Raw genomic sequence first — 27624 nt, forward strand, 5'->3', positions numbered from 1 at the left:
ACGCTGTTTACCTCAGACTAAAAAAAATCAACATACAGTAGTACCTCGTGTTACGTACTGTCCCCCTTACAAATGCTGAGGGTTACCTGCTCTGCTAACCTGGAAGTAGATGCCCCTTGTTGCGACCTTTGCCCCGGGATGCGAGCGGAAGTCGCGCTCCAGCACCGCGGCAGCAGAGGGAGGCACCATTAGCGAAAGCGCACCTCATGTTACCAGCGGTTTCCTCTTACGAACGGACATCCAGAACAGATTAAGTACATAACATGAGGTACCACTGTACTGCTTCTAAAAGTGGTCCTCTGGCTCCTTCCTGGAAGCTTACATGCAGTTTAGGAATGCAACAGTCCAAACGACCTGTTAGGCTTAATGGACAGTGGTACCTTGGTTCTCGAACTTAATCCGTTCTGGAAATCCATTTGACTCCTGAAACCGTTCAAAAATCAAGGCGTGGCTTGCGATTGACTGCAGGACTTCACTCAAGCAGAAGCTGTGTCGGACATTCGGCTTCCGAAAAACATTCAAAATCGGAACACTTACTTCCAGGTTTTTGGCATTCGGGAGCCAATTTGTTTGGCAGCCAAACTGTTCAAGAACTAAGGTTTGACTGCACTACATTCAGCTATATCTCTGGTATTTCTTTAATCAATTACAAGTGTGTGTGTGTGTGTGTGTGTGTGTGTGTGTGCACAATACACACAGAGAAAAGTTGTTATGGCTGCACAAAGGGACTCTCTCTCTAGCTAGAATCCCAATAAAATATTTCCCCTCCCCTTCAGGGAGGAAAGCTCATGTTGGCATAGATGGGAGCTTCTTTCTAAAACTAACTGTGTAAAGGAGTGGGGGAAGGGTTGCTAAGGTGTTTGTTGCTTGGGAGGGAAGGGTTAATCTACCCCACCTCATATGTTGAGGTCTCCATGGGAATCCATGAGGCTGTTGTCTAGTTGTGGTTGTTTTTAAGCCCAGTCTGAAAAACTGGGTGTCATCAATCTACGAATTTGGCTTCCTCTTTGATTCCAGATCACTTATGAATACCTTAAAAGCAGTGGAGGCTCATGGGGGGGGGATGTGTTTTGTATTTTTTACACCTCCATAATTATATATTCACTTATTCAAATGTTTCTAACTCACCATCTGAAGGAGCATCTACACCCCCATCGCTTAGGTCCTCCTCTGAGGGCCTTCTGACGGTTCCCTCACTGCGGGAAGCGAAGTTACAGAGAACTAGGCAGAGGGCCTTCTCGCTAGTGGCACCAACCCTGTGGAATGCCCTCCCATCAGAAGTCAAGGAGATAAAGAACTACATAACTTTTAGAAGACATCTGAAGGCAGCTGTGTATCAAAAACTTTTTAATGTTTCATACATATATATACACACTTTTAAATTTTATTTATACTTTTCAAGTTTAGACATTTCACTAATTTTACAATCATTTTAACATTTCAAAACCTGACTTCCTTCCCCCTCTTTCTGCGGGTCTTCAAATTTATTTTTAATATCTTCTGCATATCCAAATTAACTTAATCTTGATTTCCTATTCTTCCGGTAAGAATAAGACCGGCGAAACTTACTGGTTTTATGTTTTACTATGTTTTATATATGTTGTAATCCACCCAGAGTGGAAGGGGAAACCCAGACACATGGGCAGAGTATAAATAATAAAATATTATTATTACTATTCTGTCAAAAATGATCTCAAGGCACAATTCAATCAAAGCAGCAGGTTTAGCATCAGAGTTTTCCTTTTCCTAGATGGGCTCCCTTCCCAGCTGGGCAAGCCCCTTCTGCCCCTCACTTCCCTCTAGGGCACATTCAGAAACCGCTTTTTTGACCATTAAATCCACCATTGGTTTCATTCGCTCAATCCGGCAGAGCCTATCTTCACATGCAGGTGAGGTCCCCAACTCACCAAAGGACCAGACATATGAATAAACATGTGAGAATACTTTCACACTGCAAATGTTGGGTGTGCCCGTCCCTAGTCTCTGTTCCAGCGATGGCAAACCTGAAGCCTTCAAGATACCGTTGAAATCCAACAACAGCAGAGCAACATCTGGAAGACCACAGGGTCCCCATCGCTGTTCTCCATCACACTGCTTTTTCCACAGCTTGCGTGTGGAAAAGAAACAGCCATAAATACACTGACATGTGTTGATTTCTTTTCCATACAGAGAAGTCTATTTTGTGCCTGCATCATAGTATCAGGGGCAAGTCCTTTAAACAGAATTATTATCCCTTGGCCTAAAGAATATAACTAAGTCTCGCACTGATAGTCAAGTCCCCCCCCCAAAAAAAACCCATATTTATATGTCTTTTTTAAAAAAATTGGAACTTGTACAACTTCTAAATGAAAGTGATGCTCTAAATGAAAGAGCCCCTGCAGCTGTCTGCCAAGTTAAGTCTTGTTCCACCGAAATAACTGGAGCAACGTAGTTGGAGAACCATGACAAGACAACCAGACACAAGGCAACACAAAAGGCTTTTTCGGAGAGGCACCAAAGGCATTTAAGAGTTTCATGCCACGTGTACTCAGGAACGGTGAGAGCAGAAAGAACCCACTGCCCCTTTCATCTTGCACAGAAAAGATTTTTCAACGCAGGGAAGCTCAGGAAAGCGACCGAAGGAATCGCTCTCTTGTTTGAAGAGAGCAAAATGACTTGAGTGGATTAATGAGCCATTGAGCTTAAAACTCTGCAAGCGTGAAGAGAAGCTAAGTGCCTGGCCAGGGAAGGTTGAGGATAGAAACCAGAAGAACAGAGACGCTTTTGATGACTGAACACTCTATAAACCGTGGTTACATTTCCAGAGAGCTCCCATCAGTCATTAGTAAAGAAACCATTTGCCTTTCCGGACACCAGAACTGGGCTCACCTGTCCAGGTCAACGTTCGTCATTAGCTTTCCAATAGCGGCTACAAAAAAAGGCCTCTGACCTAAGACTAAGGTACTTTCAAGAATGTATAACTTGTTGCTGAGGTGGAATACACAGGATGAAACGGTTAAATCAGCTATGATAAAGTGGGCACAGGACATTGGGTATAATGTTATGTTTGCTGACTGGGAAAAGTTATGGACCACCGGTATGAAGTTTACGGCATGTAATGCCCTGAAAGAAAATACTATGAAAATGATATATAGGTGGTACATGACCCCAGTCAAGCTAGCAAAAATATATCACCTGTCAGATAATAAGTGTTGGAAATGTAAGGAAACCGAAGGAACGTTCTTTCACCTCTGGTGGACTTGCCCCAGGGTTAAGGCCTTCTGGGAAATGATATATAACGAGTTGAAAAAGGTATTTAAGTATACCTTCCCTAAGAAACCAGAGGCCTTCCTTTTGGGCATTGTTGGCCAGAGGGTGTTAAAGAATGATCGAACATTTTTCATGTATGCGACAACAGCAGCAAGGATACTTGTCGCTAAATATTGGAAAACTCAAGATTTGCCCACGCTGGAAGAATGGCAGATGCAACTGATGGACTACATGGAGCTAGCAGAAATGACTGGCAGAATCCGAGACCTGGGAGAGGAAGCAGTGGAAGAGGACTGGAAGAAATTCAAGGACTACCTACAAAAACACTGTAAATTATATGAGTGCTAAGAAGAATGAGGGATTTGAAAATAACAGGGCACCATAAAATTTGGTGAAAAGACTGTGAAAATGAGTCAAGTTTATGAGAAAAATAAATTTTGAATAAATATTATGGTAAGATTAGATATTTAAGACCTAAATAAAAATATTCAAAGTTAGGGACAAAATATTGGAAAAGTGTACAATAAGAACGGAAATAAGGTGATAAATTGCTGGTTAAAGTTTTATAAATTTGGAAAGTAGGAGCGAGAGACGTGAGGAAGTCCAAAAACGAAGAAAAGTTGGTTATTATACGATGCTAAATTTTATGTTTGTTTTTCCTTTTCTGTTTGCTTTTTGCTATGCTGTTTTTTCTTTATTGCTATAAAAAAAACCTCTTAATAAAAATTTCTTTAAAACAAAAAAACAAAAAAAGGCCTCTGAGCTTTCTAAGGCTGAACAATTATGTAACCTATTCTGCATTTCATGTTTTCATTCATAAATCAACCAGTTTACACTCATTCTGAAGGGTGGCGTATACTCTGGTTTCTCTTCAGCTCGTATAAATCTTTCACCTTTTACATTCCAAATAATGACTAAATAAAGGTGATTGCTTTCCTCCCTTTGGCCCCAGCATGTAGTATTCATTCAAAGTGATACCAACTCTGTAAAAGGGAGGTTTCACTTTGCCATTATAGCATGTTGCCACTGACGGATCAATTCGCCACGAATCTGTGTAACCCTGTTCCTAAAGAGTAGTGCTATGCATGTATACTTGAGAACACCATTCCACTGGGGCCAATGGAGCTTATTGCCAAGTAAGCGTGCTTAGGACTAGTCCAATGGAGCAATCCAAACTACAGGAAGCCAGCCTGATATACGCTGAGCTAAACTTTGCCAGTGTGTTGGTGTTGTTGTTTAGTCATTTAGTCGTGTCCGACACTTCATGACCCCATGGACCAGAGCACACCAGGCACTCCTGTCTTCCACTGCCTCCCAAAGTTTGGTCCAACTCAAGCTGATAGCTTCGAGAACGCTGTCCAACCATCTTGTCCTCTGTCGTCCCCTTCTCCTTGTGCCCTCTATCTTTCCCAACATCAGGGACTTTTCCAGGGAGTCTTCTCTTCTCATGAGGTGGCCAAAGTATTGGAGCCTCAGCTTCAGGATCTGTCCTTCCAGTGAGCACTCAGGGCTGATTTCCTTCAGAATGGAGAGGTTTGATCTTTTTGCAGTCCATGGGACTCTCAAGAGTCTCCTCCAGCACCATAATTCAAAAGCATGAATTCTTCGGTGATCAGCCTTCTTTATGGCCCAGCTCTCACTTCCACAAATCACTACTGGGAAAACCATAGCTTTAACTATACAGACCTTTGTTGGCAAGGTGATGCCAGTGTAACTCACCTGTATTCAAAACTCAGTTCAGGAGCAGAGCTACTTCCAGCTGAGCCAACCTTTATTATTATTATTATTATTATTATTATTATTATTATTATTATTATTTGTATACCGGTCTTCATCCCAAGATCACAGGGTCATTCACAACATAGAAAAACAAAATGAGAACAAATAATACATTATAAAGCAAAATCTATTCCCCTCCCAGAAACACAAAGGTCATATATTGGTTAATCAGCCAAAGGCCTGAATATAGAGGAATGTTTTCACCTGGTGCCTAAAGATATGTCATGAAATCCCAGTATCTATGGCTGAGACAGCTCAGTCAACCTATTCCAAAATCAGCTCATCCCTGGGGATCTTCAGTTTGGATTACTTCCTGAATCCATCTAAAATAATGGACGACGGACAGATCTCTAGGTAGTGAATTCTTAGTAAGTCTCTGGCATGGATTCTGGACACATCTCTCTATGTATTCTTTCTGCATTTAAGATACTTACTTGACACTTTAGTATGACCAATACTGCTCAAAAGCAAAGTATTTTTTACTGGTAACCCCAAAATAAGCCAGACTCTCTCCAGCATGGAATAAAAGAGATAAGGACAAAATTTCCCCCACAAGCATACAAACCTGAAAAGACAGAGGATTTCAGAAGTCTTGAGGATGGAAATCTTAGGCTCTTGTGTGTGCTTATTATTTGCAAATAATTACTGGTAATAGGGTCTAATTACTTTGGAATGCTATTTTTAAAAAAGGTGTTTTGAATTCTATAATAGCATGAAAAAATACCTGATTTGCTCCCAGAAGCTATTTAAGCACAAAGCATGTCTCATTATAAACACACTCTACACTGGCACACAAAGATACCATTACCCTTGACAAACCTAGTTTGTTAATCAGAAAATGACATCATTCTCACAACAAAAGTGCTCCCTTGCTCAAGGCTTATGTGGACTGGCATGGAGTTAAGCTTGCTGTTTTCCAAGGACACATTCCTGTTGGTTTTTATCTTAATGGACAACTCAACATCCTAACCTTACTTGGCCAAGTCTATGGATGGGGGAGGATTTTGGTTCTTTCCACAATTTGAAGGAAACTTCCCAACTCCACATCTGGTGGACCATGCTCAGATTGGAATGTAGACTTGCAGAACAGCTCTACTTTTACAAACACCACTCCTAAATTTGCTGCTTTAACAGGTGTGCAGAGCACTGAAACTGAACCAAAATACATTATCGTTACTGATGTGTAGCATTTTGTTCTCATAATAATTAACGATGTATTTAAGAAGTCGCCGACGTGAGTAATGGTTGAGAAAGAACAAAACGAAATGTTGACTTGCAACAATACCCACCGTGTATATTACTATGTGGCCTGTTTTAGAAAACACAGAAAACATTGCCATGTTACATTCCTTCCCCACAAACTCTGACCTTCTACTTCTGGAAGTTGTGTACTTTCAATATCCTTCGTTGGGGTGGCAGGCTTCACCTTGGGTTTTCCTGAGGTCTCCTTCTTCTTCTCAATATCTTTAACTGCAAAGGTGGACAGAGTTAAAACAGGGACACCCAAGCATAACAAACTCTGCATCCCAGTGATTAAATGGGCTTCTATAGATGACATTACCATGTTGTGCTACATGAGGCAGTCTGCGTTCCATTTCTCCCATGTTCTAATTTTGAATTCTGTTGTCGCCAACATATGCCTATTACATATATTAAAATGTTTAGACTCCTTTTTGGGTCCATAGTAAAGGTAAAGGGACCCCTGACCATTTGGTCCAGTCGTGGCCGACTCTGGGGTTGCGGCGCTCATCTCGCTTTATTGGCCAAGGGAGCCGGCATACAGCTTCTGGGTCATGTGGCCAGCATGACTAAGCTGCTTCTGGTGAACCAGAGCAGCGCACGGAAACAGTACCTATTTATCTACTTGCTTTCGAACTGCTAGGTTGGCAGGAGGAGGGACTGAGCCACGGGAGCTCGCCCCGTTGCGGGGATTCGAACCGCCGACCTTCTGATCAGCAAGTCCTAGGCTCTGTGGTTTAACCCACAGTGCCACCCGTGTCTAAACCCTAAAAGGCTTTATAAACCTAAACCAACCCCTTAACTATTGGCTAATAGTGAATACAGTGCTAATGAAAGTCTTGCCTTTTTTCCAAGCTGTAATGAAGAAAAATGGTTCTTGGCATTTCTGCCGAACTATTTTAATGTTACCCTTATCTGTTCTTCATTAGACTAGAAACAACCCTTTCAGATGCTTCTTATATCTCTGAATTCTTTTAAAGAAAAAACCAACACCCATTGTCGTCAGTCTCCTCTGAATCCTCTCCAATTTGTACAGTCTTCCTAAAATGTGGAAAACGACCGGTAAATATAGTCTTACTGCAGCAAGACCATGCCTCTATTATTGTGTAACCGACTTAATAAAAGCCATCTATTAAAAGCATTTCTTGGGGAGGAGGTGGCTGCATCTTATTAAAAAATCATGTTCTGCTCATGGCCTTCTTTCAGTCATGCTACTGATCTGTCAGTTATACATTTCCCCTTTCATATTTTTCATCCTTCCTTTGGGCCTTTTCACATATTATGGCTTGCTAGCGAAAAGACGCTCTTAAAGGCATCACAACCAAACCTTGGGTACAAAGTGAGGATATACACAATACACTTAATTTGCAAACACAAGTTTGTAAAACTCAAGTTTGTTCACACATTATTTTATTCTCTTGTTACTTAGGCTGCTTTAAGTAGGCATTTAGTAATGTTTTCTTTTGAAATGTTTAAGGTAGCAAAAATTGTTAACTTTGCTACATTTGGTATGTATTCCGTAGCTTTGTAATGTTTTATTTGGAAATCTTTTAGTTTCCTGTTAGTTCTGTTGCTTTGAATGTATACTTTCTTCAGTAATGGTTTTATTCTGGATTGTTTTCTTTCAGTGTTTTAATGCAGCTTGTAAACCGCTTTGAGATTTTGTTCTTAAAAAATATAAAGCAGTATAGAAATGAAATGGAAAAGAATAGTAACAATAATATTATGTGAATCAGCCGCTAAAATAAGGATGAATCTCAGTGGTCTTAAGAAATATTAGCTATCTACCACATTTCTCAGAGAGTTGCTGCTTGTCTCTTGAAGCAAAAGCAGTCACAGGGCACCTTAAAGACTAACAAATTATTAAGTTTTTGTGGACTGCAGTCTACTTTAACAGATGTATGCCCTGTTATCCTGATTTTCAAGTATATCTACTCTTGGGGTGGGGGTTGGTGGGGAAATTATTTTATTTTTTAGATTTATATACTGCAATTCATCAAAAGATCTTGGGGCGTTTCACAAGGTAATGCATTCTTCGTCGTGCTGCATGTGTTAATTGGCTTACCGATGTGGGTGCACCTGTGTTGTCAACACAATTGTGTTTATTTGTTTTTTGTGAATTACCACTGTTAATAAGACACTTATCACTGCGTCTACGTTTTAGCATTTCATTTCCCTCTGACTTTGCTGTTTCCCACCTCCTCCCAATGACAACCATGTGCACATATTTACCTGCAACTCAATATAACAGTTGTCTGCTAAAGCTTATGACATGGCAAACATGTCAATAAACACACAAGACGTAACCGGCTGTACTTTTGAATAAATAAGGTATACTATTCCTTGTATCAAATTGTAGATTTCAACAGAAGTAGCTCATAAAGTTCAATGAAAAAAGCAGAAGACCCAGTGGATCAGTTCATTCTCTAATCAGTTCATGCATAAGGTCCATGCACGTATAAGTGTCTATTCCATCTGTCTGTTCATAGAGTCCAACAATTCACATGAAAGGTTGTTACAGTTCCACAGAATCCTTTCACAGAGTCTAAGACAAGGATTTCCGGGATATTAGCCTTGTTTCGCTGTCCTGGGCTTCATCAGTAGTACAAACTCTAGGTAATGCTTTATGAGCTACTTCTGTTGAAATCTACAATTTGATACAATGAATAATATACCTTATTTATTCAAAGGTACAGCAGGTTACGTCTTGTGTGTTTATTGAATATGTTTCATGTAACCAGAGGTTTGTTGTTGTTTTGCAAATGGCAAACATGTCAGTCTTTAAGGTGCCCGCAGAACTCTTATCCATTTACAGCACATCCACATTTAAGGCGGGCTCCGAGAGGCACAAGATGTCTGATTTCATTCAGACAAGCCATTATGCTTCCATGCGGACGTCTCGCTGCAGCCAATAAACACAGACCAAAGCCAAGCTTTGGAATATACTGTCAGCCTTTGCATTCTAAATCACACTGTCAACCTTTCCGGTGGAATTAAGCAACTCTGAACACAACCACAGCTAATAACTCAGAGCCTGGGTCAACCATTCAACAGTTTGCTCTTTAACTCTAAAGCAGCATGTGACATGGCGGGTTTCTTGCATGGGGGGGTTATATCAAATAATACAGCCAGTTACGCTGAGAAATGGCTCTGAGAGGGCTTGGCCCAGCTTCTCTTCATCAACAGATATCAGGCCTCTGCTAATGGGTGCATGATTTCCTTCTGGGTCCAGACCCATATATTTTAGGGGTCACTGCCAGTGACCCACCCAGGGCCATAGCTGGGGAGGTGAGGTGGGCTCCTGCCAGGGGCACAGGCAATTGGGGCACACAAAATTGGCTAAAAATATGTTGATAAATATAAATATTGATGAATGCCTGATAAGAAATGGTTTTAAATAGAGGGTGGATTGAATGGGTGGAGGGGGGGGGGTTGGAGGAGAGACGGAAAGAAGAGCTAATTTGTCTGTGGCTAGGGTGGTTGGATGGTTCTGCCAGGGGCGCAAGATCACCTAGCTACAGCTCTGGACCAACAGCACCAATGGGCATGGAAATGAGCTAGAGAGAGCACTGGCCTCAAGAGGCAGAGACACGGAAGGGAAGATCTGATGGCATACCAGATAAGCGTCCAAGTCACACCACTCGGTTGTAGCCAAGGAGAGCCTGCTCTGTGAGTTTGCCAGGGATGTCGCAGGCTGCCAAAATCTCTGAGCAAATGCACACACCACACGTACTGGATCCCACCTGTACTCTGGTTTACATCTGACGGGAGAAGTCCACTGGTCCATACTTGGCTCTGCACCTAGAGGGTATATGCTAGGGCTGCCATTCGTCTGGGTTTTCCTGGAAACATCCAGGAATTGGGAAGGAAAATGGCGTCCAGGAATATTTTTGCAGAATTGTCAAGGGGAGTGATTTTTGTTGTTGTTAAATCCTTTTTAAAAAATCTGAAAAAGCTCAACAACTTTGACCTAATAAAATAAAATTATAAAGACTCAACAACATTGTCCGGATTTTCCACTTTGGGGAATATGGCAACCCTAGTATATGCTCCAGCTCAAAGGTTTTTTAAGATCAGTGTCTGGAGTTGGGAGAACTCAGACAGGTACCTCAGGACTCCATATTATGTACAGTGGTCCCTCGGTTTTCAAACGTCTCCATTGACGAACATTTCAGTTTTCAAACGCCGTAAACCCAGAAGTAAATGCTTTGGTTTTCGAACACGCCTTGAAAGTCGAACATGACCACGTGGCTTCTGCTGAGGGCAAGATCCTGCACCCTAGCTGTCGGCTATTGAGTTTTCGGTTTTCAAACATTTCGGAACTCAAACAGTCTTCCAGAACAAATTATCTTCGAAAACCAAGGTATCACTGTACTGTGAATGGCACATAAGAAAAACAGCATCTGCCATATGCCAATTTGGGCTGTTGGTCCATTTAGCTTAGTATGGTCTACACTGACTGGCAGCAGCCCTCCAGAGGCCCATACAGGGGCAGCCCTAGCTGGAGATGCTGGGAATTGAACCTGCAACCTTCTGCACGCAAAGCAGATGCTCTACCGCTGAGCTCTACCGCTGAACTAAACGGCCTCGGTCCAGTATATCTGAAGGAGCGTCTCCACCCCCATCGTTCTACCCGGACACTGAGGTCCAGCACGAGGGCCTTCTGGCGGTTCCCTCACTGCGAGAAGCCAAGTTACAGGGAACCAGGTAGAGGGCCTTCTCGGTAGTGGTGCCCTCCCTGTGGAATGCCCTCCCATTAGATGTCAAAGAGAACAACAACTACCAGACTTTTAGAAGACATTTGAAGGCAGCCCTGTTTAGGAAAGCTTGTAATGTTTGATGTAGTACAGTATTTTAATATTTTTTTTGGAAGCCGCCCAGAGTGGCTGGGGAAGCCCAGCCAGATGGGCGGGGTATAAATAATAAATTATTATTATATTTAATAATAATAATAATAATAATAATAATAATAATAATAATATACTAAGACCCTTGCCCAAAGGCAGTGGTTCTCCAGAGTCTTATGCAGGGATCTTTCGCACCACTTATTAGGCAGTATTTTAAACTCTCTCTTTCCCCATCCTCATTTCTTATGGTGTAAGGGATTGAACTTGGAGCATGCAAATCATGTGTTCTGCCACAGAACTATGAGCTGGAACTGGAGAAGCTGGAGTTCTCTAAGTATGAGATAAAGTATGGCTGCATTGCCCAGGGAAAAGCTCAGAGGGTGCAAATCACTGTCACGCTATTACAACCATTCCATAATCAAGCATTCTGCTTGCCAGATGGAATGAACTCCCCACTTTTCCCGCTACGCATTGTTCTGGAGGTTCTCTTGCCCTTCCACCAAGCAGATTTGCGGGTTGTGTTGGAATTGGTGGGTAAGCCCCAGTTACACTAGCAGGACTCATTGTAGTGGCTCCTGCTAACACAACTGTTTAGTTGAATCTGGCTCCCCATGTCTGCACCAGCCTTGGGGGCTTTTCTTTTCAAGTTTGGATCCTTGATTCCAAGACTCTGCGGTGTGATGACAGGCAAGAAAGCACACATTCCACATTGCAAAACACATTTCAAATGCTCATCTCAAAAACCAGCTTCTTGCAAAGCCCTGTGAGAAACGTAGATAACGGGAGAGAAAACATACTTCGGAACTGGCCTTGAGCCGCTTTGCTTTCCTGATCCTTAGCAAGAGCCACAATCTGAACCGTATAGCCCTGATCGGGGATAAGGCCTTGAATAATTGCTTTGTTTGCATTGTTTTGAAGAGTGAGCTCGTTGGTTTTTCCACCTGCCGGAAAGGAAAAAAAGAAAGAAAGACCAGAGTTGCATTTTTAATTTAAAAACAAAAATAGCACAGAGATCCACATTTTTGTATGTGCATGCAATGTTCCTGTTTCATAAAGGCAACATAAATCCACAGTTAAACTATATAAACATGCAAAGCTGTCTTATAACAAATCAGAACAGTCCCATTTGTTCCAGAACTTTTTTTTGTGTAACTTTCCAAGGAAAAAGCCATTCTGCATTCCATTACCCGCACCCCACCCAAACCCCTCCAAAATCCTAAAGTAGTTATTAAAGCCTCTTTAGATTCCAGCTTGGATATGGAGATACATAAATAAGTAGCTCTATGCATTCATATATTCTTCAACACAATACGATACATCCTTGGCATAAGTTTAAACTTTAAATCGTGTTTCTACCTGTCTCCTCACTGGGAAATTACTCGTTAATCCTTTGCAATCATAGGCAGCAAAGTTACAGAGCCTAGAGCAATCTGGGATCCCTTTCCATAACGTGAAGCACTACAGTTGAAATGTTTACACTACAAAACAAAAGGGATGGAGTCTGTATGGCTGGATAGAACTAAAGGGACCCCTGACCATTAGCTCCAGTCGTGGCCAACTCTGGGGTTGCGGCGCTCATCTCGCTTTATTGGCCGAGGGAGCCGGCGTACAGCTTCCGGGTCATGTGGCCAGCATGACTAAGCCACTTCTGGCAAACCAGAGCAGCGCACGGAAACGCCGTTTACCTTCCCGCTGGAGTGGTACCTATTTATCTACTTGCACTTTGACGTGCTTTCGAACTGCTAGGTGGGCAGGAGCAGGGACCGAGCAACGGGAGCTCACCCCGCCGCGGGGATTCGAACCGCCGACGTTCTGATCGGCAAGTCCTAGGCTCTGTGGTTTAACCGACAGTGCCACCCGCGTCCCTCTTGGTACCATTAGAATTATAAAAATGCCTACAGCAGAGCTTGTTCCATTCACAGGATTTTGCCCCTTTCACAAACAGACGAAGTACCGGTACTTCTGTTTAGCCATTAGTGAACCTGAAAGTTTAACACACAGCGCCACCCGCGTCCCTATGGCTGGATATAAACCCCAAATAAAAAGTGTTGCTTGTAGAAAACTAGCATGTCAAGAAGAAACATTCCTAAGGCATCATTCAAGCATGGTTGCCTGACCCACATTATGAAGCTGTTCATGCAGGTCCTGCTTTATGAACACAATGGAAGTTGTTCATTAGGCAACTGTTTGCATAGCAAGTTGATGAGTTCCGTTCACATAACGAGGTGATGAGTTCCAATGATTCCTATGGGGAAATTTCTAATGCATTCCCAACCACAGAATCTGCAGTGGTTTGGCTACAAATTCCTTGTGTTGGCATGAGTGAATTTTTGCACAGTGAACATTCGTAAAGTGTGAGCTGTGTGTATTATTTTTGAGAATTCATACCTGCTGAACTTGGCATGTAGCAAGAGGGCATCACTCAGCACCCCTAATATCACCAAATGCAAACGGACAAGGTCTGTTTATAAGGGAGTAGGAAATGGTGGAGAAATCTGATTTGGCTAAATTTAAAGTCAAATCTATCAAATGTGAACTTCCTGAAACTATATGTGGAATTTGCACTTATCCAAATTTTGCAATGCAGTATCCCAACCAAAATATGTTTACAAAGATTCATGTAATGAGGAAAGAGTGCGTTAAAATGATGATATTATTGAAGAATAACAAATACACACCACATTAATGAAAAACTGCTTGCAAAAATGTGTACATTAGTCAAAACTGCATACAGCCGATGTGTTTATTAGGAGAAATTCAGACCAAAATGCTGGTGAATTTTATGAGGATTTTTTTAAAAAAGTAATTGCAATTTCTGCAAAATGTGGAGAACTGAAATTTGAAAGAATGAGAGACTCAGAGAAATGAAATTGACAGGTCCTTCCATCCCTATAAGTGGGTGGCTTGCAAGCCTTCACCTCCAGAGAAGACTTATCTGCATCCAACACCCGTCTGTTGTAGAAGATTCTGGTGGAACCAGTTCTATGGCTAGAGAGGGAGGGCTCCTTGCAGCCTCCTAGGGGTTCAAGTCTCACGAAAGAGAAAGGAACAAAGACTCTGGCATAGCTTGGATTGCAAAGAATGATAGTTTATTTAGGCATGGACATAATTCTAGAAAGGGAAGCTTAAAGTTGCCAGATAGTGACTCTCAAAAACTTATTATTGTTATTATTTAAATGAGTGAAGGTTAAATTTTTTGGCAGCTAGGTCAAAATCTGTACAAGTCCCATATACCCTCAGAGGCAGCAGAAGCAATGTCCCAATCTGAACACTGTGGGAGAAATGTTTGCATTGATTCATACAGCTAGCATGGCACGAAGCTTGCGACCATATTGATGGGGTTGATTGTGAAATGTCTGGTCCTTGGAACTGCTACATGACAATGGCAGTCTCCCCCACACAGGCTTAGTCAGGCCTGCCAGACCTCCCCATTTGGCCCATGAGGCTGTCTCAGCCAAGCCATGCCTTGTGTATCATACGGCATCAGGTGTGAGGAAGTTAAAAGCAGGGCTTTGAGGCATCACTGATCAGTTGCACCTGGAAAGTCCAGTGCACCAAGTTCTGCAAGCCCAGACAATCAGCTGATCACTCAGGTTTGCAAGCACTGTCCCTTTGCCCTAACAATTTGGTTTTAAGCAGCTCCGTGTTTGCAGTTCAGAACGGTTAACTGCCAAACTCTTCAGAACAGAACAGGCATGTTGCAGACATAAGGCATGCTCTCACTGAACAGCCTTTAACCTTTTGCAAACATTGTCTAACTAGGCGAAAGAGTAGGTTTAGAGGAATAGTCCAAATATATGGTGTTCTCCCCCAAATATACCTTTGATCACTGCATGAAGCAAGTACAACTTCTTCAATTTCTTTACAACTAGAGTTTCTGCAGCAACAGCCAGAATGATATCTCTTCAGCAAACACTATCCTCAAGGGCAAACTACAAGTTACACACAGATGTGTGCAAGGAAGCGTCAACTGTTCCTGGGTTTTTTAAAGGGCTTGCTAAAGGCTGCAGTTCTGAGCTCAGCAGAAACAGAAGCATGATGCTGAATTTCTGCTGAATTTTAAAAGAATCCAGGCTGCATGATGTGTATAACATGCAATTTCCCCCTCAGTTACAATAATACTGTGAGTATTGAGCCAATGGAGTCTTGCATGCTCGCATAACGGTAATTCCAACTTCAGCTGTAAACATTTCCCAAAGCCTTTGCACAAGCAGACTGTGTGAGTGAACAAGGTACCTGGGTAGGCCTGGTTTGCAAGTCTCGCCAAGCCAAACCATGGTTACAGCTTGTGGTTAGCCTGGACAGAGTTAAACCATGAGCCCAGGTTCAGTGTGCTATCCCATACTATTCAGAGCATTTCCCTGTCACTTGGGGTGCCAACTTACCATACTATTCTGTGTATAAGACAAGGTTTTTTTACTCTAAAATAATGTTCACAAACGTGCCTCATCTTATAGGTAAAGGTAAAGGGACCCCTGACCATTAGGTCCAGTCATGACCGACTCTGGGGTTGCGGCACTCATCTCACTTTATTGGCCGAGGGAGCCGGCGTACAGCTTCCGGGTCATGTGGCCAGCATGACTCAGCTGCTTCTGGCAAACCAGAGCAGCGCACGGAAACGCCGTTTACCTTCCCGCCGGAGCGGTACCTATTGATCTACTTGCACTTTGCCGTGCTTTCGAACTGCTAGGTTGGCAGGAGCAGGGACCGAGCAACGGGAGCTCACCCCGTCGCGGGGATTCGAACCGCCAACCTTCTGATCGGCAAGTCCTAGGCTCTGTGGTTTAACCCACGGTGCCACCCACCTCATCTTAAACATGGATAGTGAATGGGGGGGAGAGGGTGATTGGCTGCAGCCATGAGCAGGAGATTCAGTGGCTGATTGTTAGCTGCTAGAAGAGCTGCTTTGGATTGGCGGCTGCTGCTCTAATTGGGTTGGGTTGTTTCTGCAGCAAAGACTGCTGTGGATTGGCTGTCGCTGCCGTGATTGGTGGCTGCTGTTCTGGGATGCGCGCGATTGTCAGCAGACAGCTTTTCTCAGTTGGGTTAGTGAATTTCTGCTGGGGAAAGGTTCATTGGTGATCAGCTGTTGCTGCGGCAAGTGGGCAGTGGATTGGCGGCTGCTGGCGATTGTCAGCATCGGTGCTGCGGGTGAGCAATTTCTGGAAATTCCCCCCCCCAAAAAAAGCTGTACAACTCTGGATACCCCCCCCCCTCAAAAAAGCCCAACAACTCTGAGCCACCTCCCCCCATTTTCTTAAAATTGAGTCCACCCAAATAGGGTGCGTCTTATACATGGGGGAGTCTTATGCACGGAAAAGTACAGTAAATAAAATATAGGGCAGGGGGATTATGCCCTGCATAGTTGATCACATGACGGGACTCACCCTCACTATTTGAATGGCAATGTCCATCAACTTTGAGGGGGCCCAGCCCCTTCATATATCTTATTGGGAGGAGGCGAAGGGACCTCAGACCCTAGGAGTAGGCTCCGATGCCTGTTGTTTTCCTTAGAGCAAAGCATCTGATAGGAAGTGGGGAGAAAGCAGCTTTGTTGTTGCTGCCAAGACAATAGCTTAGAATGAAAGAACAATGCCTCAGTGATGCCAAGTGTAGAACCAGCCTAGGTTTTTAGCTCAGTGACTTGTAAAAATAAATAAATGGGTCTAGGCTGGGCTACTGTTGTCCCATCTTCAATGGACAAATCCCTCATCAGGTTCTTTGGAGCTCAGCTTGAAAACTGGCAATACAGGGGAAAGGTAGCATTTCATCCCCCTCCCCTTACCTGCATTTGGAGTGACGAGGAGTCTATATCCATCAATCTGCCCTTTAGGGGCTTTCCATGAAATCTGAACACTGTCATGAGCAACAACAGTGTATCTTAATCTCGACGGCGGGGCCACTGAAAGGGAAGCAAAAATATAAGCACTGAAGGACTTATCGCACTTCGTTTAAAACTTAAGATTAACAGCACATACAGACATTCAAATTAAACAAGAGACGACACAATTTTCAGACAAGACAAAGGATGCGGGTTATCAGGAGAGTCCCGTGATGAGCGTCTATTAGTTTGTAAAACGACGTTGAAATACGTCAAGGTGAATTATCAGTTCCCAAAGACATAAGCTACACAATAAATGTAAAAAAGCACTATTGTCCCCACAGGGAAAGACAAAGAAACGTTGGGGTTAGAGGTTAAAACATCCTAGTTTAGCAAGCAAAGTCGATGCACAAACTTTATTTTGGTGTGTATTATCTGTTCTTTGTTATGTTATGGTGCAGGGAACATTCTAATGGGCTCTTTATAGCTTTTGGGGGTCTCCTGGAGAGTAGGGAGGTGGAGATTGCTCAAGGTCATATTGTGAAAGACTTGGGAAGGCATGAATTTTGAGTATGTTTTATAGTGCATGCAGGAAAAAGGAGCATTGTAATTTTCAAAGGGTGGTGGGTGGACCAAGTTAACAACATGGAATACACTGATTCGCTGGTGCTCCCGAGCCTACCAGCAATTAAGTGTGCTAGAAGTCCCTTAGTTTTAGGCAGAATGTCACTTAGAATAAGTCTACTCTGTAACTGCTTTGCAGATGACTAAAGCAATAATTTTTAACAAAATAAACATAAATATGCCCAACTGACATGGCTTCCCACCGATGGACCCTACAAATTTTAGTCCTCTGAAATTCTGATCCAGAGAATTTCCAGACTATTTAAAATTGCCAGAATTCCCATGAGAGGTGTGGAAAAGCCATAGCAGTTAATTTATTTGACGTGGCTGTGTAGGCAATCCTGTATGCTGGTACATCATTTTAAAAAGACATCCCATAGTGCACATACCACACACCCCCCCCCCCGGCAAATACATCTATTACTGATATCAGAATCACAGATCTGCCTGTAGCCAAGCACTGCACAATTTGCAATCCACTCAATCAAACCAGGAGCTTAACAACCTCTGGTTGGGTGCTGCTTGAGGCTGTAGAGACAGTGGGTTGTCAGAGATCTAGAAAGCCATCATACGCAGCTGGTGAGCTGGGTTTGGCAGGGGAGACAAGTTGTGCAGACTTGCCTTGGAGCTCAAAATAACTAGCAAGGCACAAGCCTCACAAATTGCCTGGAGTGCGATGGCATATGAGCAACTCTCCTTCTCCACCCAGTACCACGCCTTCCTCTGCTAAACGTGGCAAACCTCCAAGCAATTCCACCTTCACCCTATGCCTGCCTCGCTCATCCTTGCCAAACCAAAAGTTCCAATTTCCTAACCCTACAATATCCTCAAGCTTTCCACTGCAATGCCCTATTGCTCCTTCCCATCTCAGCCATTCAACTTGGTGAGGTTGCTGCATCGTCAGCAAAAGAAATGGGAACCCGTTGTGCTTGAAATGGTATTAAAAGGCTTCTCCGTCTGGTGTGTGGTCCATGCACATCCATGCATGAACTGATCAGGAGCTGCAAAAGTCTTACATGAAGGCACCTTTTGGGCTTCCTTCTCTGTGCCTGAACATCCCAGCAGCTCAGAGCAACTTCACATAATTAATGTATGTGCTAACTTTTTTAAATAATGAAGCTGAGCCCCAAAGCAAACCAGAAAAGTAACATGTACACACACACACACACACACACACACAGCATACATAAATCCTACCATTAAAACATCAGGCCAGTTTAATGCCCAACCGCACTTCCCCCAGTTCATCTGAGCAACTGTAAGAAGTGACTGGTCTTGTATATAGCCTCAAAAGGAATTTAATATACATGACAGCAACTGAGCAATTCAGGCAAGCAGAGACAAGCAACGTGAGCTGGATAAATGGAGTCAGAGAGAGGAATTGCAGAGAATAGGCCAGCTTTGTCACATCTCAGTTAGGTGTGCTCCCAGCAACCAAGCTACATGACCAGCAGAATGACATCTGAGATAGCTTTTCCGAGCTCTACCACTCCAGACATATTTGAACTGCCTTTACCGTGACATGGTGCTCCCTTGCTCTCTCTCACGCACAAACAATGAAACATACAATCTCTTTTCTGCAGTCTGAGTGGTACAGTTTAGAAAGAGTTGCGCTATGTGATTCTGCTGATGAGGGTGAAAATGCCCTAATAGTGGGGTCTTACTATCACCACAGGGATGCAGGTGGCGCTGTGGGTTAAACCACAGAGCCTAGGACTTGCCAATCAGAAGGTCGGCGGTTTGAATCCCCACGATGGGGTGAGGTCCTGTTGCTCGGTCCCTGTTCCTGCCAACCTAGCAGTTCGAAAGCACGTCAAAGTGCAAGTAGTTAAATAGGTACCGCTCCAGCGGGAAGGTAAACGGCATTTCCGTGAGGTGCTCTGGTTCGCCAGAAGTGGCTTAGTAATGCTGGCCACATGACCCGGAAGCTGTACGCCGGCTCTCTCGGCCAATAAAGCGAGATGAGCGCCGCAACCCCAGAGACTGCCATGACTGGAGCTAATGGTCAGGGGTCCCTTTACCTTTACTATCACCACCTCAAGCCTTTGGGTAAGCCATACATATGCATTTCAATACAAACAAATAAACAAGACTGAGTACCTGAGCAATCCATGCTTACTCAGAATCTGGTGGAACAATGGTGGAAGCGCCCATAAAAACAAAAGGGTAAGAGACAAGGATCCAAAACCAACAGCACTTGAGTTCTCAACTAAATGCCAGGGGCAACCTCACCAAGCAATTGAGACAAAACTTTTCAATGATTTGTTTGTGCGGAGGTTAGACAATGTTGCATCTGGTGGAAGTGTCAGGGTGCAACTCAGCTTGTGTTGCAGGCTGATGTATCTGCTTGAGAAAGGGTAGCTAGAAAGAGGAACCATTTTGCTTCCTCGAGTGTCCTGAGCTGATCTCGCTTCACTGTTAGACTGATGCTGAAGTCACTTCCTGCTTTGCTACACTTCCTATTTCTTCTTCAAATGTCAGGGTGCAACTCAAAATACTTCCAACAGTGCATTTCTGTCACTTTCCTTATTGCAAGAACACCATTGCAATGATACAACCTGAACTTGCTACAAAATGTGATTAGATCCTACCGCAAAATAGCAACAGGAGCCCCCAAGTTGGAGCGGGGGGGGGGGCGCAGAGCAGAGATCACTTCTTAAGACCTGCCATTTGCATTTCAAAGGAAGCTCACAGTCCTGAGGTTACTCAGGCTTTTTGTGGCGATTTACATAAAACAGGCATGTCCAACAGGTAGAGCGTGATCTACCGGTAGATCACTGGACGTCTGCGGTAGATCACTGGTAGATCATTGACTCCCCCAAAGAAGCTGAACAACTGTGGCTCCCCTAAAACAAGCTCAACTTTTTTCCTGAAAAAACTCAAAAACTTTGACCCGAACCCCCCCAAAATGGGCCTTCCTCCTTCCTAAAAAAAATCTCAACAACTTTGACCTGAACCCCCCCAAAAGGGGGTAGATCACTGTCAGTTTTTAACTCTGAGAGTAGATCGCAGTCTCTTGAGAGTTGGCCACCCCGACATAAAAATTATGTACATTAATTGGATTAACACAAGTACAGTGGTACCTCGGGTTAAGAACTTAATTCGTTCCGGAGGTCCGTACTTAACCTGAAACTGTTCTTAACCTGAAGACCACTTTAGCTAATGGGGCCTCCTGCTGCCACTGTGCCGCCACTGCACGATTTCTGTCCTCATCCTGAAGCACAGTTCTTAACCCGAGGTAGTATTTCTGGGTTAGCAGAGTCTGTAACCTGAAGCGCCTGTAACCTGAAGCATATGTAACCCGAGGTACCACATCTAGTATGCTGCCACACTTACACGCTGGCTTGACAAGAGCTGACAGCATCATCAATTTGCGCTCATTGGGGCACTGACCTGACCCTTCCTTACCAATAACCCCACCTTTCAAATCTGCAGTGGCAAAGACTGAGGGATCGGCCCTCTCTTGGGTGACCAAGAGTCCAGAGGGGGGTTGTGCTACGCTCAGTTGATCAGGGTCATGCTATGATTCTAGTGATCAGCAGTGGCACAAATCATTATATAGCAAGCTGATGACTGTGGTTGCTGCTAAGAGGTAGGGTCCTTCCACTTGGCTGTTGCAGAATCTTGGGTTGTACAGAGGTTGTTAGTGGCAGCCTCTGGAATCGGACCAAGATGGTCTGTCCAAATCAATTCACATCAGTATCTGTGAGATTAAAAGGATGCCTGACCTCCTCTGGAATGTGCTCATGGCTTTGCATTTTGGTCATGCTTAAAAGATGCTCACCACACCCACAAATATCCATCAGCTGTAACGACCAACAGACAACCTTGGGCCAAGAGGAAACACACCAACCACCTCCACAGATCTTTGAAAATGTGGACCTCTTTTGGGGCAGGGGTGAAGGGATGGAAGGGGAGGAGAAATATAACAACAATGAGATAAGTGGCCTGCTGAAAATTTAGTGTATCAGATTCATATTGAAGTAACTGCGGGGTTCTCTGACACATTTTAGAAAACTCAGCCAACTGCTGTTACAAAAGGCAACACTGAATTCATTTTCAAAGTGTGAGACTCTCAATCTCAGGGCTGCAAAAGTTTCCTGCATTGCAGCGGGTTAGATTAGATGATTCAGGATCGCCAATGATGGGGTGAACCAGAGAAGAATGAACGAAGAGATATGACTGGCACCAAGAGAGTTTCATTAAAATATGAAATTACATTGAGTAATTAATTCACTTTGTCCCTCTTAAGCAAGGGGGAGCACAGACCCCCCCATCCTGTTGATCATCTGACATCATAAATAGGTCAGCTGATTGGCCACCCACCTGCCAAAGTTGACCCACTGGGGAGGAAGAGATAGTAACCATCTGAGCTCTCTGTTCATCAGCTGGAGAGCAGAGTTTTCAATCCTGCTCTCTGCAGGGGTCTGAGCAGGATTTAACCCTCCCTGCAAGCTGGGAGGCTAAACTCTTTTGCTTGGGATACACACAGTAGTTTCCTGTGGATAACTGGCCAGCTCAGCCAATGAGGAATTGAACTGTGCCCATCAGCTGACATCACCCACCCGTTAGTGTGACACTACCTGATTGACAGGTGGATGTGACTTTGGGAGAAATGGCCTCACAGGCCAAATTGACATGTAAATAGGAGGTTCCTCACTCCTGCTATTAAGCGTAAGCCTACTGAGAAGCAGACATTTCAGTGCGCCTTGGCTTACTCACAAGTAAAATTGGTATAGAATTACAGCCTAAATAAACCTTTGGAGCAAGCACAAAAAAATGATTATCAGGAACTTTTTAATGTTTGGTGCCTTATTATGTTTTATGTATTCTGTAAACCACCCACAGGGTGGGGTATAAATAAAATAAGTTGTTGTTGTTGCTGCTGCTGCTGCTGTTATTTCAGGGTGTTTCCTCACCCTCCACAGAGAAGAAAGAACGACAATGGCAAAAGCATACAATTGTTACATTTGCCAGGTAAAACAGTATAGAAGGGGGGGGGGAGAGAGAGACCTCTCAAATTAAGTAGAAGCAAGGAGACTTGTCTGGATATAAATTAAGAGACCCTGCACTTGCTGGCCAGACGCAGTCTTGTCATTAATCACTTGCCTGGTAGCCATAGGCAACAATGAATTGAATTCACTTGTTCTCTTCTTCCACCGCCACCCCTTTTGTGTGGTGTCTTTTTAGATAGTAAGCCCAAGGGCAGGGACTGTTTTCACTGATAAGGAAGCTGCTCTGGAACATTCTGGCTGAGGAGTGGGATACAGAGACTTTGAATGAATGAATGAGAACAAGATGCTAAGCCATTGAAGGAGTGGGGTGTGTGTGTAAGGATGCAGTGGTCAGTCCTTCCTCTGTGACCAGTATAGAAACCAGGTGGGCTGCCAGAGGATGAAACTATGCGGTCTTGACTATGCTACCACTCAGTGGATTTGTAACTGGCTGACTGACCGAACCCAAAGGGTGCTCATCCATGGTTCCTCTTCATCCTGGAGAAGAGTGACTAGTGGGGTGCCACAGGGTTCTGTCTTGGGCCCGGTCTTATTCAACATCTTTATCAATGACTTGGATGATGGACTCAAGGGCATCCTGATCAAATTTGCAGATGACACCAAACTGGGAGGGGTGGCTAACACCCCAGAGGACAGGATCACACTTCAAAACGACCTTGACAGATTAGAGAACTGGGCCAAAACAAACAAGATGAATTTTAACAGGGAGAAATGTAAAGTATTGCACTTGGGCAAAAAAAATGAGAGGCACAAATACAAGATGGGTGACACCTGGCTTGAGAGCAGTACATGTGAAAAGGATCTAGGAGTCTTGGTTGACCACAAACTCGACATGAGTCAACAGTGTGACGCGGCAGCTAAAAAAGCCAATGCAATTCTGGGCTGCATCAATAGGAGTATAGCATCTAGATCAAGGGAAGTAATAGTGCCACTGTATTCTGCTCTGGTCAGACCTCACCTGGAGTACTGTGTCCAGTTCTGGGCACCACAGTTCAAGAAGGACACTGACAAATTGGAACGTGTCCAGAGGAGGGCAACCAAAATGGTCAAAGGCCTGGAAACGATGCCTTATGAGGAACGGCTAAGGGAGCTGGGCATGTTTAGCCTGGAGAAGAGGAGGTTAAGGGGTGATATGATAGCAATGTTCAAATATATAAAAGGATGTCACATAGAGGAGGGAGAAAGGTTGTTTTCTGCTGCTCCAGAGAAGCGGACATGGAGCAATGGATCCAAACTACAAGAAAGAAGATTCCACCTAAACATTAGGAAGAACTTCCTGACAGTAAGAGCTGTTCAACAGTGGAATTTGCTGCCAAGGAGTGTGGTGGAGTCTCCTTCTTTGGAGGTCTTTAAGCAGAGGCTTGACAACCATATGTCAGGAGTGCTCTGATGGTGTTTCCTGCTTGGCAGGGGGTTGGACTCGATGGCCCTTGTGGTCTCTTCCAACTCTATGATTCTATGAAAGTCCCCTTCCTTTTCACCCATTATAGAAAGTCAAAGGCTACTGTGGGAGGGGTGTGGCTCTCCATCTGTCAGCCTCCAGCAGGCTAGCAAAATGTTTTCAGGCTAGTAACTTTTCTAGGCTCCTTTACAAAGTAGCCTTAACTGATTTCATTTCGGTTCCCACCCCCCGGCAAGTAAGCGTACTTCGGCCACGTATTTAAAGCACCATGGCGCCACTTTAAGAGGCCATGGCTTCCCCCAAAGAATCCTGGGAATGGTAGTTCATTGAAATTGCATGGAATTGTTAAGAGACCCCAGCAGTCACAAAATTAAAAGACGCCTGCTTCTTGGGAGGAAAGCAATGACAAACCTAGACAGCATCTTAAAAAGCAGAGACATCACCTTGCCAACAAAGGTCCGTATAGTTCAAGCTATGGTTTTCCCAGTAGTGATGTATGGAAGTGAGAGCTGGACCATAAAGAAGGCTGATCGCCGAAGAATTGATGCTTTTGAATTATGGTGCTGGAGGAGACTCTTGAGAGTCCCATGGACTGCAAGAAGATCAAACCTATCCATTCTGAAGGAAATCAGCCCTGAGTGCTCACTGGAAGGACAGATCCTGAAGCTGAGGCTCCAGTACTTTGGCCACCTCAGGAGAAGAGAAGACTCCCTGGAATAGACCCTGATGTTGGGAAAGATGGAGGGCACAAGGAGAAGGGGACAGCAGAGGACAAGATGGTTGGACAGTGTTTTCGAAGCTACCAGCATGAGTTGGACCAAGCTGTGGGAGGCAGTGGAAAACAGGAGTGCCTGGCGTGCTCTGGTCCCTGGGGTCACAAAGAGTCGGACACGACTGAATGACTAAACAACAACAACAATTCCCCTCATAAAACTGCAGTTTCTAGAGTGGTTTGAAAACATATCCGTCTTCACAGAAAACTCTCAGGATTGCACCTCTGTGAGGGGGGAACAGATGTCTCCTAAGAACTCTCAGCATCCATAACATACTACAGTTCCCAGAATTCTTTGAGGGAAGTCATGACTGTTACTGCTTTAAATGCAAAGGGTTGATGGGGCATTAGTCATGTTTTTGGCTGAACGAGACTAGTTTTCACTGATCTGGCACCACCATAAGCCAGTCCTGTTGTTTAGCATTTTTGCTAATGAACAGTTTACAGTACAGTATTTTGTTATTTTTCTATCTTTTTTAAAAAAATATATTTATTTAATTTTCCAAATTGTGAAATTTACAATCATCAAACAACCAAAACAAAAAGAGAATTCCACAAATTCCCATGGACTTTTCTCCTCCCCTTTGTGGATCCTTATATTAACCTTTTTCCTCCTGCATCTTCTCTGTTAATCCAATTCTATCAAATCTCCTTTACAACCATAGTTAACTATAGTTAACTACAAGTGTCATTCCAATCCTACTAATAATTTTAATGGTTTGCAATGATTTTTAAGATAAATTATATCTTTTCCCCATTCCTTATTTAAAAAATAATTGGTCTTCCTGATTCCTAATTCTTCCGGTCATTTTTTCCATTGCGGCATAGTCCAGGCATAGGCAAACTCGGCCCTCCAGATGTTTTGGGACTACAACTCAAATCATCTTTAGCTAACAGGACCAGTGGTCATGGATGATGGGAGTTATAGTCCCAAAACATCTGGAGGGCTGAGTTTGCCTATACCTGCCATAATCCATAAATTTAATCTGCCATTCTTCTCTGGTAAGGACTGTGTCTTATTTCCATCTCCAGATTTGTGTTTTAAATGGGCAATGCGCATGCCATCTTAGATCAAATAACAGCCATTTCTTTCACAGGACTATATATGCATGTATGTAAATGTACAACGCAACTATATAAGCACAATACACAAATACACATCTGCCTCTTACTGAGTTAGATCACTGTACCACAGGGACTTTGCAAGGTCCTTTTTAAAAAAACCTCAATGTGCAACCCCACAACACATATTCACATATGGTCATTTATATGTATAGAAGCTGCCCTGTAAGCAATGTAATATTTTTGAAAGGGGGGTGGGGAGAAAGGAGATCTTGGGTTTGGTGTAAAAATCCTGGGGCTTGGCCCAATAGACCATTTCTTTTTTAAAAAATAAAAATCATTTTTATTAAATTTTCCACTTTAACAATCCTATCAAATCACATTAAATATTCCAAATTATACATATACATATATATATACTTATATATATCAAATAATCCAAATATTGGCCCAATAGACCATTTCACCCAGGATTTTCTACTCTGACTGGCAGCTGTCCTTCAGGCCAAGGTTTTTCCCAGTACTGTTATTGGAGATCTTTTTAACTCCAGAACCGCGGTTCCCAATATGGGGCATACGCCCTACGGGGGTGGTGATTTGATTTTTTAAGGGGGGCAATTTGGAAGCTTGTTTAGACCAGGCTTCCTCAACCTTGGTCCTCCAGATGTTTTGAGACTACAGTTCCCATCATCCCTAACCACTGGTCCTGCTAGCTAGCGATCATGGGAGTTGTAGGCCAAAAACATATGGAGGGGTGAGGTTGAGGAAGCCTGGTTTAGACCAAGTTAATGACCCTTTAGGCTTCCTCCATGTGAATAGGAGCTCATTTTTTTGAATAATAAGAATTATATGTCATGGGGGGGGGGCATCAGGATTTTAGAGATGCTTAGATAGGGCATGGCCAAAAAAAGGTCAGGAACCACTGCTCTAGATGTAAGGGACTCTACATGGGTCCTTCTACTGAGCTATGGTCCTTTTCCTATCAGAGAAACAAGAGCACCAACATCACTGATAAGAAGCCGTCACCAAACAAACCACATTTCCAGAACCCATGAACCGGTCACTCGTCCAACACAGATAGGAAAAGAAAGACAAACTCAGTCAGGTGTTTCTGTGCATATACTGGAAACCTACAACACAACAGTCTAGAAGAAATGTGCAGAAAAGTCTTTACATAACTAGATTATCTCCACCCAGCGTTTGCTTGTTTCTTCAAATGGAAAGAGAGAAGAAACGAGAGCCGACAATTTCCGTGCCGATAACTGACCATATAAGGGCCAAAACAGTTCCTTAAAGCAAGTATTTAGCTTAGTTATGCAAAGACTATCATTCCTGCACAAGAAAGCACATACAACTAGAGAAAGTGAAAAAATAAAAATGAATCTAACTCTCGGACAAACATAACAATATATTGATTGGAATGACTTCAGGGCCACCAACCTGGAGAGGGAATCTTTATTTCTGTGGAGCACCTTTATAGCCTGTGGAATAAAATCTCACTTCTTGCAAAAGAAGAAAAAGAATCAGTCTACGTATCGGTGAAATTAGCTGATAAAAATCAGAAGCTCAAGCTTGTTAAGCGATTTCGCAGGAATGTGCAAGCGCATGGCCGGCAGCGACATTAAAGCATTCATCCAAAAGGAGGAGAGAGACAAGTTCAAGGCCTTTGGGTTTGTGCAGATCATATCGAAACTTGGACATTTTTCATTGTTGTTGTTAGTGCTCCAGAAACATAATTCCTGACGACAGACGTGGAAGGTGGTCTGAAATGCTCAGTGTGTGAATCAGAAAGCTGGTGGCTTCCCTTACGGAAG

At 43.5% G+C, this 27624-nt stretch overlaps 1 protein-coding gene across 4 annotated transcripts in view; it reads right to left on the bottom strand.

Moving 5' to 3' along the window:
* Window positions 1-27624, bottom strand: part of COL14A1 (collagen type XIV alpha 1 chain) — a 135436-nt gene that overhangs the window by 100136 nt on the left and 7676 nt on the right. For 3 of the 4 annotated variants that reach the window (XM_081873916.1, XM_081873917.1, XM_081873918.1), the window contains exons 3-5: window positions 16900-17016; window positions 11912-12055; window positions 6397-6498 (exon numbers count right to left, since the gene is read on the bottom strand). The exons of the other annotated variant lie outside the window; for it this stretch is intronic. In XM_081873916.1, the coding sequence (XP_081730042.1) occupies window positions 6397-6498; window positions 11912-12055; window positions 16900-17016 (363 nt within the window). The remainder of the gene's footprint in view (window positions 1-6396; window positions 6499-11911; window positions 12056-16899; window positions 17017-27624) is intronic. 4 annotated transcript variants of the gene reach the window in all.

The sequence above is a fragment of the Podarcis erhardii genome, assembly GCF_964252035.2.
Source record: "Podarcis erhardii genome assembly, chromosome: 8".
Taxonomy (NCBI): domain Eukaryota; kingdom Metazoa; phylum Chordata; class Lepidosauria; order Squamata; family Lacertidae; genus Podarcis; species Podarcis erhardii.